This window comes from Chinchilla lanigera, unplaced genomic scaffold, assembly GCF_000276665.1.
Source record: "Chinchilla lanigera isolate Chin_1 unplaced genomic scaffold, ChiLan1.0 scaffold00003, whole genome shotgun sequence".
NCBI classification, from domain to species: Eukaryota; Metazoa; Chordata; class Mammalia; order Rodentia; family Chinchillidae; genus Chinchilla; species Chinchilla lanigera.
The window spans coordinates 3,860,927-3,874,435 of NW_004955404.1; the positions used below are offsets into that span (position 1 = coordinate 3,860,927).

Sequence of the window (13,509 nt, forward strand, 5' to 3'; positions counted from 1 at the left end):
CGGCGTGGCCCCGGCGGGGGACAGCGGGCTGCGCTCGGCGGGGCCATGGGGACCCGCGCGCTGACGATGCCGGGGTGAGAGCGCAGCTGGCCGGCGCCTCCACCACCATCACCCTCCTGCCTCAGCCTCACCACCGGCCAGCACCAACCTCCGCCTGCCTCTCTCTCTCTCTCTCTCCTTTCTCTCTCTCTCTTTCTCTCTCTGCATTATTATTTCCCACTCTACAGAGGATGGGGTCGACTGGTGATTAGGTCGGAAGCAAGTCAGATCTTCCTCCAAAGCCTGGTAATATTTATGTAGGCAAAAAGAGAGAGAAGAGGGAGAGAGAGGCTGAGGGAGAAGGGAGAGAGAAATAGAGGGAGAGAGAGAGAGAGAGAGAGAGAGAGAGAGAGAGAGAGAGAGAGAGAGAGAGAAGGAGAAGAAAGGGGAGGAGGGGAATAAGGAAATTCAACCCTCTAAGTCAATGCATATTGTGGTGACCCGACCCAGGAGCCCTCACGGTGGAGACGGCCAGGGCTGTGCGTTCCCAAAATATGACCAGCGGTGCTTGGATGTGTCGGCAGTATGACGACGGCTTAAAAATCTGGTTGGCGGCACCCCGGGAGAACGAGAAACCGTTCATCGATTCCGAGAGGGCTCAGAAATGGCGACTGTCTCTGGCATCTCTCCTGTTTTTCACAGTCCTGCTCTCTGATCACTTGTGGTTCTGCGCCGAGGCCAAACTGACCCGCACCCGGGACAAGGAGCACCACCAACAGCAGCAGCAGCAGCGCCAGCAGCAGCAGCAGCAGCGCCAGCAACAGCAGCGCCAGCAGCAGCAGCAGCGCCCGCGGCAGCAGGAGCCCTCCTGGCCTGCGCTCCTGGCCGGCATGGGGGAGTCCGCGCCCGCCGCCCAGGCGCACCGGCTCCTCTCCGCCTCCGCGTCCCCCACCCTGCCCCCTTCCCCCGGAGGCGGCGGCGGAGGCAAGAGCGGCCGAGGCAGGAGCCCCCGGAGTAAGCCTCTTTTTCTAGGAAACTCTGCCAAGCCCCTGTGGCGCCTGGAGACTTGCTACCCCCAGGGCGCACCCTCCGGCCAGTGCTTCACGGTGGACAGCGCGGACGCTGTGTGCGCCAGGAACTGGAGTCGAGGGGCGGCGGCCGTGGGGGAGGAGGAGAGGCGGGCGGGGGGCCAGCGAGCGTCTCAGCTCTGGAACTTGTCGGATTTTTACCTTTCGTTTTGTAATTCCTACACACTTTGGGAGTTGTTCTCGGGTCTGTCCAGCCCCAACACTTTGAACTGCAGTCTGGATGTGGTGCTCACGGAGGGCGGGGAGATGGCCACATGCAGGCAGTGCGTCGAAGCTTACCAAGACTACGACCACCACGCTCAGGAGAAGTATGAAGAGTTTGAGAGTGTGCTCCATAAATACTTGCAGTCGGAGGAGTACTCGGTGAAGTCGTGTCCTGAAGACTGTAAGGTAGGAACGGTGGACCATCCCCATCCTGTGCGTCTCCCTCTCTTTGCTGAGTCGAGGTGTTTGCCAGTGTTTCAGTTTTATTTATTATTTATTTATGTATTTATTGGCTCTGTTTGGTTACTTGGTTGGTTGCTTCTCTGGTTTACAAGAGCGTGACTTGCTGATTGATGGAGTACCTGGTGGACTGCTGGTGGACACAGACGCCTTCCTCTGGGAATCCTTGGGAAATCAGGGGAGCCCCTGGTCTTTGGAGATAACAGAAGTGGTGCTCTCGCTGTTTCTTATAGCTATGGCATTGGCTGGAGCTCGGTTATGTATAGCTGATAGAAAATGGAATGGCAGGGAGGCATACTGGTGACCACAGGTAACCAGAAGAGTCAGAATCAGGCATGTAGGGGTTGGGGTGCACACTGCACACTAGAACCCCCCAATAGTCGCATCATGAACTTGATCGATCCGGGGAGCAAAAGAAGGTGTAATTGCTTCTGCAGGAAAAATAACAAATCATGCATGTTTTTAGGGGGCTCATTCTTGCTTTATTGGGACATCTGAGAGGCCTAGCTGAGGCTATGCACGCTCCTTCGGTTTCCTATTTCTCTTAGGCATTGGTATAATTATTGATCTGAGGCTCAGGATGAGTGGAAAGTTATAATTAGATTTCCATTGATAGCAAGGTTAGGTTATTTATTAGATACCTTATGTAATTTGGATTTTTCAGCATACTCTTCAGAAGTACTAAATGGCAAATCTTAGAAGCTATGATTGGCGTTTACTGAAATATTTTCTAATTTATAATTTAGCAAAGAGAAAGCCTAGGCAGGGAATGGGGTGTCGCTGTCCGTGGTGCTGAAAGGGGCCATACCCAAGAGATGTAAAGTAACTGCAGTCACCTTTAACAGACAGTGACAGTCTGTAAGCCTCAGTGTTTTTTCCAATGATAACTGCTTAAACAACACGATGAAATAATATTGACTTTCAGAAGAACTAAGACACCACGCTCTTTTCTCCTCCCTACTTTCCCAACCTCCCACACAAACAGAACAACTGCCCCTCCACCTCCCTTGGAAAGTGCAACCAGAGGGAGCAAAAATGAGCTCTGGAAGGCTTTGACAAGAGAGTTCGACCAGGGGACTTTTACTTTAAATGAACACAGTTGAGGAGCCTTGTTTTGCTTAGGGTTAGTCGTGCTTTTGCAAGTGAAGCTAAACTCAATCTGACCTTGCTTTATCATTATTTTTTAAGGCCAGAAACATACCACTTTGAAAATGGTAACTGAGCTTATAACACTGAGAATGCTTTTTCCCTAGATAAGTGGATCTTAAACTTTCCTACCTGTCTTCTAAACTGTACCATTGTAACTCATGCCTGGGAATTAAACATGAGCTTAATGGTAGGAATTAGCAATGAATAATTAGTCCGTCAGTGCATTTATAAGTATAGTTACTTATTTTGTGAAGATATGTTGCACTGAAAACATAATATGAGGAACTGTTGCTGAGAATTCTACCACAGAGTTTCATATATTTATATTTAAGAGTGGGACCTTGTAATAAATTTGAACTGACCTGCTGCTTTGAATATGAATCCTCATAGAAATTTCTAGTAATTTCAGTTTGCATAATTCAGCACTCAAAAGGTAGTCTTTGTCATCAATAGACTGCACCATAATTTCAAAAAAGTATGTCAAGCTTATCTTTTTTCAAATGCCTACATAAATGTATTAAAATGTTTCTTTTCCTCTTGATCTGAATGAATTCTCAACTTGATATTTGCATCATCACAGCTATATAGTGTAAGTTAGATTTGTGTTATACACTATTTCAAGATTATCTTTTCCTAAAGCAAGAGTTAACAAAAGCATATTACAAAAATCTTAACTGCTCTAAAATTTCTTCATAATTGAAAAGTAAATATACATGTATTTGAGTTTTCTCAGAAACTTAACATTTCATATATTTTTTGGGATTTCTTATAGATATTCCTTGGCTGTAGTGTTGTTTGTTTGTTTTGGTGTAATTGTTTGGCCATTGGAAACATTTGTTCCACAGTAGTTATTTTTAAAAACTATAATTTCAAATTCAAAGGACTGGTGTTCTTGGCTTAAGATTCATAAAACAAGGGGTTTATACAGAAATAGGACGGAAAAAGCATTAGCTTCTTAGCTTAATATGGCATTTCTCTATGATTCTGAAAATATACAAACATATATGTGTATAAGCCATAGCATTTAGATAGTTTAAAATGCCACTTGTTGTCTTTGAATATATTTTAGCTTATTTATGAACATTATACTAATTTCAGAAATTATTCTAACTATGAAGTAACTACTATTAAGAATTCTGCTCAAGATGTTATGGGCATGGGAGTGTAGTTCCGTGGTAAAGCACTTGACAGGTTTGTGTGACTTCTTGGATTTAGTCTCCGACACCGCACACACATACCACACACACAGAACATGGGCTATGTATATACATATCTTGTAACATATTAACACATATAATGCAGAATTTTCCATCTTTAAAGGCGGGTATGAAATTATGAGAAATATTAAAAGTAAATGCATTACATTTCTGTAATTGGTAATATAGTAGTGAAAACTCAAAAGTTAATAGTTTATATGGTAAGTATATTTGTCAAAATGACAGATAATATTCATAAAATCATGTTGGTGCTGCAACTTTAGTGGGATTAGTATTTTAGAAAAATATATTAACTTTTTAAATACTGTGTATAATTAACTGCTATGATTTTTAACTTTTTAGTTAGAGTGTATTATTACTTTCTAATTTTATATTTCCTCAACATTAAAAATGGTCATATGCCAAATAGATTAAATTTACTTTTGATTTAAGTGGCTTTAAAGATATTTTTCATGATTTTTTTAAAACCATTTTTTTAAAGATGATTTACTTCGGCCAGTCTTTCCACTGTAACATACTATAGAAATATTGCACCCAAGAATATTGTAAGAAATAATTGATTTTTTTTATATTGAAAATCGAACTCAGGACCTTGTGCTTATGATGTAGTTACTGTACTGCTGAGCTACATCCCCAACTGATATATTTTTTAAAAATAAAATATTTATATTTGCAGACAAACAAATGATAAAAACCTGTTGCATATGTGATATGTTATACAGCATTTAATCTGCTATATTACACAAATTTTATAGCAAAAATTGTGGCTGTAGTTTTTTTCTGTAGTGTACAGTATTATTCAGAACTGCGTTTTTGATATATAAGAGTCAGACAAATATGTCAAAATCTTTATTGGCAAGTGATATTGAAAATCAAATATTTTAAGTCATAAAGTTATAAATCTAAATTTTTTTCCCGCTTGATTTTTTCCTTAAAGATTTTTTCTTATATTTACCAGGATTCTGGCCAGTTTTGCAAGTAAATATTATAAAAATCAGATATTTAGGGAATATGAATTTTTGTTTTACAGATAAACTTTTGTAGCTACTGAAACCTCTACTTACCGAATATACTTTCAAACCATTGGTGAATGAACAAGAGTTTGAAATGAAATTCTAACCCAGATTATTGCACCATCTGCATTTACCTTATCTCAGCATAGATTTCAATCTGTATATTCCCCAAATGCGTGCCCTGTTACATTTTTATTTTTACGATCTCATTTTAAAGCAAGTACATACATGGCTTACTTGTGCTTAACAGACACCAACCACAAGGACACTTGTGAACATCAGGTCTCCATCAGCATCATGATATATGAGACTTCATGTCTTTTTTCAGATGCTGCTGCCAATATTACTCAGTTTAAGAACATAGAGTTTGGGTTACATAATGTGTGCTCTACAGGAACCCATTTTTAATTCTTACTAATTTTTGTGTCATGGTCTATAGATCCATAAAGAAGTAGTTTAAAATAAAATCAAATACCTAACAATTCTGTCCATTCAAATTTTGAAAGTAAAATATTATTTTTCTCTCTGTAAGTACTATTGTCTGTATTATATCATTATCCATAAATGTGCAATCTATAAATAGTTCTTTTTCTTATTTTGCCACTTTGTTATTTTCAAATTACGTTTATGGTTGAATGATTCACCACAGAATCAAATAGTCTCATCATGGTGCTGATGATTTTAATCACTCATAAGGCTATTTATAAGGTAAAAAACTCTAGTGTAATAACTTTTTTATGCAGATTTATATTTTTTATATTTTGGTTCTCTATACAACTGCTGACTGATGATCTGTGTTTTATTTTTATAGAGAAACAGCCAGATTTTGTCTTAATCTATTAGGTATCTTTTGTATTACAGAGCAAAGAATAAATGTTTTTACTTTGGACTTGTAACTGGGTCAAATGAGTAGCTATGTAGGATACAACCTAATTGCTGATCTATATTGTTTTAATCACCTTTATCAGGGAGGTGCTTGTCTGCATCAGCAAGGTGAAAGAAAGGGAAGAAATCAGACAGAGCTCTGTGTCTCACCTATCCTGCTTGTAAATCATAACACGTTAAGATACTTATTGTTAGATTTAACGTGCAAGAACAAATAAATAGACAACTGCTTCAAGGAAAGGAGCATTTTAGTATGAATTATTTGACTTATTGCTTCACTTTTATTCTGATTTTCTGAAAATTGCTGTAAAACAATCTTCATCTCCCATGTGAGTCTCACCAACTAACCACCAAAGAGTTTGTTTATTTTAATTTACATCAAAACACATCTTTTCAATATCAGCGGTCGGCTTTTCTTGATAGTGGTCCTCAGGTCACTGTGGATGATCCTGGGGAACCTTGCAAATCCCCGGGCCTGGGTAGCTCCACGGCCTGGAGATCCTGATGTCATTGGCCTGGCTTTTGTCGTAGGCCTGGCCTGTTCAAAGCTGGCTGCTGACTTGTACCTACTGCTGGACTGGGAACCAGTGTTCTTGTTGCAGTCATACCCAATGCTCAATATTACTTCCCCCTTCCCCCAGTGAAAGCCGAGCGTAGGTAGATCTGTGTCAAAGCTGTGGTAGTGCTGAGGCACTGGAGGAGCGCAGGCACCAGGAGCTCAGGAGTGTCTCAGCAGGCTGCAGAGGTGGGTGGAGTGTGAACTGGGGCCCTCCGGAGGGTGTGGAGAAGAAAACATGGAGATAAAGGGGTGGATATGTACACAACCAGGGTTTTAAGTGTTTAAATTAAAAATTGGTTGGTTGTGCAATTTTTATTTTCAGTACTACCGACTGAACTCAACATCTTCCCACTGAGCTCCATCCCCAGCCCTTCTGTGTGTTTTACTTTGAAATACAGTCTGCTAATTCCCTAAGTTGCACGGGCTGGATTTAAACTCCTGCTCATTCTTACTTGGCCTCCAAGGTTCTGGGAAACAGGTACCACCCTCAGCTTGGATTTCTGTCTCAGAGGAGGCCTCCGTCATTGCACTGGTGTTCACATAATGAGCTCAACAAGGGAGCACAGGAAGAATTTCTTTTGCTAATCAGCTGTTTGATCACAGGCACCCTTGCCTCACTGTGTTTACTTCTACTTTTATCCCACACAAATGGATAAAACATAGACCTTTTACAAAAGTGTATGTCTCATGTTGAGACAAAACCTGCAGTTTTCTGTGGGATTTCACCTGATTCAAGACTATTCTTTATTTATTTTACTAAATAGAAGACATTCTGCTTTCTCCTTTGCTTTTTCTTTTATCTTAATGATAAACCACATCTCTTTGTTCCTTAACTCTATAAAGCTGACGTTCATATATAAGTGTTGGAAGATGTGAACTGCTAAATCATCCTAGATCAGTAAAAAACTTGATTAAGGAATGAGTTTTAATAGAAATTATGGTAGTTTTAAACTGATTATAAATATCAGTGGTTTTAGTTTTAAATTTTGGATTACAAGGTAAATGAAACATCAATTTTATCTAATGAATTAATTATAATTCACAGAGTAGCATTTCCTTAATGTAATATTCTAATTTACTTTGATTCTTTCATACTGGTCAAGAGATGGGAAGCATGAGCCCATTCTTAATAAACGATGAGTGATTTATATCGTGTATTGTGCTACAATACATGAGCATATTTAATTCTTGGATGTTTAAGGTGTTCAGAGGTAATGGCTTATTTTTCCTGGTTGATTCTTGGTTGTTTCTGCATTTTATACTTTTCCAAGAAGGAGGTATGGAAATCTTTTCAGATGGTAAAAATCCTGCAAAATATAGATGCTTCCTTTCAATTTACATATTATTGTTTGTCTTGGCAAGAATATATTCACTTACAGGTGACTGCAGTAATCACTTCTATCCAGATACTTGAGGATTGTGTGCGTCAGGTGCCCCATCCTGCAGTAGAAAATGAACTCCATCAACCCATAAACTCGTGATCTTTAGCCTTTTTTTCCCTTGCTTTCTCTTCTCCTCAATACCTTCCTGCAGTCACCTGGCTGTGTCCTTCCCTGACATTTAGAATCTGCATTTCTCTGTGTCCTGTGGGAAACCTGAAGTTCAGGGTTCGTGCTTTCTTCTTTGTACTTCGACGACCATAGAGAAGGATCAATCTCTTTGTGACTGAACTATCGCTGACTTTGCTTATTTAAAAAGAAAAATTGAGCTAAGATGCAATGGGTGATCGTGATAAAGCATTAACTCACAAAAAACAACTTGAAATCTCCAAGAAGCTTGAGTACTGGAAGGTTCTATTGCAGCCATGGAGACTTACATGTTATTGGAAGTCAAATTTTGCAGATAAATATAAGCAAGGGTAGAAAATTAAATATCTCTTGTTACTGTCTTTGATATTTGATCAGTCTTACGTTCTTACATCTGGTGGGCTAAGCAACTTCGTTGAAGATAACAGTATGTAATGTAGCAATCACTTTAATTCCTATCATTTTGTTTTGAGGTCATGTATCATTTTTGTTGTTTTTGTGTTGTTTTGTTAGTTTTTTAATTTTTATTTTTTTTTCTTTTTGATTTTTTCTGGTACTGGGAATCGAACTCACGACCTTGTGCTTGCCAGGCAAGTGCTGTGCTGCTGAGCTAACTCCCCAGCCCCAGATCTTTAATTTTTAAAATAAAAAAAATTTTTTAAAAGATAATTAAATATCTCAAGGTCAAACAACTGGGTAATGCTAAATATGGACTTCAGTGCTTTAGACATTGTTCTTTGTTTGATTATGAGCTTTTAGAAACATTCCAAACAAATAAAATGTTAGCGTACTAAGCACACACATGAGGGTCACATAATTTAAAATCTTGCTGTATTTATATAATCCATTTATTTTGAACTTAGCATGGAAATGTTTTACAGCTGATACAGAACACTATGAAGTCAGAAGTTGAGGAGCCCTGGCAAGTAGATGGATGGCAGGTTCGTCATTTCAAAGGCATAGGGATGTGAATGAGTGAGTGGTATGGAAATCAGAGGAATTCTTAGGTTTCTATTCATATGTAGAGTTAATCAGAGAGAGGCTGACCACACAGTTTTGGTGGGAAGGAAGCAAACTTTGCAGATCAGTGGTAATTCTTTACACTGAGCTCATGAGTAGCTGAGAATATTAGTATAGTATAATATAGCTAGTATACTATAGTTGAGTTTATTAGTTTGCCTCAGTTGCCTTGACAAAATGCTGTACCCTGGGTGGTTTTAAGAACAGGCGGTTCTTTTCTCACAGATCTGGAAGTGAGAATTCTGTGACCAAAGTGGCAATGCATTTGGTTCCTGGTGAAGGCTCCCTTCCTGGCTGGTTAGGAAGTGAGAATTCCATGACCAAAGTGGCAATGCATTTGGTTCCTGGTGAAGGTTCCCTTCCTGGCTGCTAGTGGGCACCTGCCTCCTGTGCTCTGATGTGGCTTTCCTGCTTCCGTTCAGATACACAGAGAGATGTTTGGTCTCTCCTCTCCTCGCCTCTTCTCTCCTCCCCTCCTCTCCCCTCCCCTCCCTTCTCTCTGGCCATCTTCCCTCTTAAGTTAGGTCGCATCCTCAGAACTTCACTTAAACTTTCAAGCTCTTTAGAGACCTTACTTCCAATTCACAGTGGGCATTAGGCCTTCAGGATAGTGCATTTGTTTTGTTTTGATTTTTGAAGCAGGACATATTTAGTCCATAATACTAGCAAGGCACAGGTAGGAAATGCTCCTGAGGGGATAGAATTTAGCAATCAATTTTTAAGGACCACTTATTCCTTGCTGAAATCTTTGATTTTTATTGTCTATATAGTAAGATATCAGAGCATAATTTCACTGAAGGGAGTCACTTTGGGTGATCTCCTTTTCCCAAAAATTAACATCAGTATGGCCATGGTTCAGGACAGGGTGAAGTGGGGGCAGAGAAATCATTTCAGATGCTGCTGCTTTCTTGTCAGAATCAAAGGAAAGTCCTCTCAGTCCTTTCTGACAGAGCTTTCTGTGATGTTGGAATGTTCATAGTCTGCCCTGTCCAATAGGGTAGCAGTGGCCCCATGTCGCTATGGAGTGCTTAAGATGTGGCTAGAATAAGGGGTGACTGCAGATTTGATTGCATTTAGTTTTAATCAGTCTCCACACTGACCACTACGACGAGTAGAAAACTGTACATGACTGCCTGCACTACAAGTGGAGAAGAAAGGCAGATGCAGAAGTCATCTGTGCTCATGTGCACAGCATGCAGTAGCCAAGTGCACTTGAAGGGCGATGTGACCACATTTAAAAATCCTAAAGCTCACCCTGTGTTGATGCCATTTAGTGAGAGAGGAACTAAAGGAGGAAGACAGAGAACATGTTGGGGCTGAGATTGGTAGGAGAAAGGGAGTTAATTTCTGGAGAAAATGATACCAGCTGATCTCAGTGAGCAAAGGAATGGTGTGCACTCCCTCTCCCCATGTATGTGTGATCTGGAAGCTATGGGCAGAGAGTAGGTGACAATAAAAACAGATGATACAATGATAATGTCAAAGGTGGATCTTGAGTTTGGGCAGGAAAAGTACAGGGAAAGAGAATGCGAGTGAATGATAGAGAGAGAGACAGAGAGGAGAAGATGGGTGAGAGGAAGATGGGAGAAGAGAGAGGAGAAGAGGAGAGGGAGAAGACAGCGATGAGATTGTGATAGTATGCAAGACCTTCATGTATTCACCTTCCGTTTCTGTAAAATATATCTGGAGTAATAAGTTAATAAACAGAAGAGGCTTATTCTGGCTGATGGTTTTGCGAGCTTCAGTTCAGGACTGGACAGTGGCCTGGTTACTTTTGGACCCATAACTAGGTAGCAAATCATAACTACAGCACGTGCTAAACCTGGGACATGGAAAAGAGTGAGAAGAGCAGAGCTGAAGTCTCACTGTCCCCTTTGAGGGCACACAAATGATGACCATGATCTCTGCTACCAGGGCCCACCTCTGGAAGACACCAGAACTCCCCAGGAGTGCCAATCTGGGCCCAAGCCTTCAGCACATGGCACTTGGGAGGTATTCCAGACCCAACTGTGACACTGGGAACAGATTTTAAGACAGATAGTGAATCAGATACGAGTGTCTCAGGGTGCGAACACAGATGTAGGATGAAGATGTTATATAGGTCACTGAATTTGGCAATTATGTCCTGGGTGATCTCACAAGAATAGTTTTAATAGAATGGTAGGAAGAGATGTCAAAACATGATGAATTAGGGAATGGTCTGGGGTAAAGGAAGTAAAGAGAAATCCAAAAGATTTCTCACTGAGTGTAGCAGGGAAACAAAGAGAACTGAATAAATAGGAAGATGGATGTGAGTGTAAAGAAATGGATGATTTACGATTACTTATGCTTTAGAATATCTGAGCTTTTGGTCTGAGATCCAGATAAGAGTGGGTGATTCCTCAGAATATACCCAGGAAAAGTGAATGAAGTCAGATCCCAAGGACATGGTGAGTTCCACCCATTGCTAACCCAGGGCCAGAGGAGTGGTGAAATCTTGTGTACATCCAAGACCTGTTACCTTACTGTTTGAATGTTAAACAGGAACTATGACTTGCCTTTAGGACTTCAGGAAATAAACACAGCTATCACCTTGAATATGGTTAAATTAAGTAGAAAATATTTTCCAATTATATAAAATAATTATTGGCTTTAAATATGCAGTCTTCAATAATTGTATCATCTTGGTTAGTACAAGTTAATTTCAGTAGGGATCAGTAGAGGTGGGACTTTATGCCATACGTGTAGTACCAATTGAAATAAATATGGCTATCTTTCTAGGTGTTTTTGAAAAATAATTAATATATTTGATACTAAACTCTAAAAGAAACTAGTTTTTACTTTAATAAGAAGGTGTAGCAAAATAATTACCAGAAAGATTTAGGATCTACTGGGTTAGATCCCCAGTTTCACCATTGATTAGTTGTATTACATTGCCAAATTTATTTAAAATAGAGATCAAAACACTACCTGTCTCTTAGAATTAGAGTCCTGTGCACAGAAAGTATCTAGCCTTGAGTATGATGATGTCCAGGAGGTGGGAGAAATCCGTTAAAAACTATAGGAAGTGATAATAAATTAATATAATCCTTATATGACATTTTGTAGACACTTTCTGTTAAACTATACTCATTTATGGAGTTCATAACAGATTTTGCATCATAAATTCTGCATTTTTTGCATCTATGTTCATTCTGCTTCTCTAGAAAAGTGGCTAAATTATTGAACAATTCCAGAATAAAATGGAAAACAAAAGTACAGTTGGAAAAATATGTTTCATTCCTACAGCTTGACTTTCTCCTGTTACTTCTGGTTGAAAATTCACATATGCTGTGTTTTAGACTGAGCAGATCCTGTTGGGTTCTTTGACCAAAGGCACTACAGAAATTCTGTGCACTTTCTCTGGGAGCAAGAGGAGAGGTCATTGTGCTGATCTTCCATCTCCTGTGAACTTGCGTGCAGAAGCCGTCTTGCAAATGTCTGGGTTATGGAGTTTGTTAGGTACTTGGAAGTCATGTTCCTCCAGATCCCATTTTCAAAGCTGGCAGCTTTGTCCTGCAAGTTGGCTTCCTGTCTTTCTATTGTTTTGGTTGTCTCTGTTGTTCTCCGATCTCCCCCACTTTTACCCACTGTGCCATAATTAGTATTTTTATCTACTACAAAAGGGAGGAAATGAGGTAACAAATAGCTTTGACACTGAACTTGAATCACCAGGCACAGCAAACATGGGCACAGCCCAGATGCAGGGGACAAGAGCATGGTGGGAAAGAGCCCGAGACCAGGCTGGACTCTGTGGACGGTTATGTGCTCTCCCTGAGAAGATGACACTGGGGACATGGCCCAATTGCTTAAGTGCATGACAATTACCCTGTAGAGGGGAAGTCTTACTCGGCAGAACCCCTCCAGCCTGGGGGCGGGACTGCCTCTCTGCTTGTAGGTGTTGTAGGCAGGCTTGGAGGTGTTTGGGCTTATCTGAGAAAGCATGTTCTATTTAAGGAGCGGGAGCTGTCCTACAATAGGAAAGGCTGTCTGGAGAATCAGGAGCACACTGCTGCAGAGCAGGTGCAAATGGGACGGGAGCTGGGTGCTGACCCGAGAGGGCTGCCCTCCTACAGGTTGCAGTTGGATGCGAAGATTTTAACTATTGCACCCATGCCTGTGGCATAAATCCAGGAGCCCAGATGGGGTAACTTCATGCCATGAGGTTGTACTTATTGCCAATCTCGGTGAAAAATGAAATTTCTCTACAAAGAAAACATTTTCTTAGTTTAACATCTTCTTCTTCGCAGTAGTACTTTGCTCTTAAAATACAAAATCTTGACAATTTTTAAATCATTTCTCTTGTTCCTATTTGTGCTATTATCAGTTTCATATGTAAGAAATAATGAACAACTCTGGGTTCTTATCCTGATGATAGACAGGAAGTGAAAATAGTCTGAGTTATTTTGTTTTTATTGTGAATGTCGAGAGTAAAACTCTTCTCTGCTCAGGCACACTGCAGTTACTGTTGTAAATTCTAACGGCCCTCTCCAGGAAGCCAGGCCCAAACCCACGGTGGAGTTGGGAGAGAAAAGTTAGGGAGCCCTGATTTCACAAACGTTCTTCCTTAATATTCATTCACTTTAACACGCAGGTCTGTTCTCAACAGCG

General features: G+C 40.5%; 1 protein-coding gene across 2 annotated transcripts in view; it reads left to right on the plus strand.

The window, feature by feature from the left end:
* The first annotated feature begins 6 nt into the window (after nt 1–6).
* The window catches only part of Fam155a (family with sequence similarity 155, member A), a 582,136-nt gene continuing 568,633 nt past the window's right edge, over nt 7–13,509 (plus strand). The window contains exons 1-2 of one of the 2 annotated variants that reach the window (XM_005374016.1): nt 7–285; nt 490–1,457. In XM_005374016.1, the coding sequence (XP_005374073.1) occupies nt 534–1,457 (924 nt within the window). In that variant the 5' untranslated portion in view covers nt 7–285; nt 490–533. Of the gene's footprint in view, nt 286–381; nt 1,458–13,509 lie in introns of those variants that run through there. The other variant, XM_005374017.2, reaches the window with a different exon arrangement.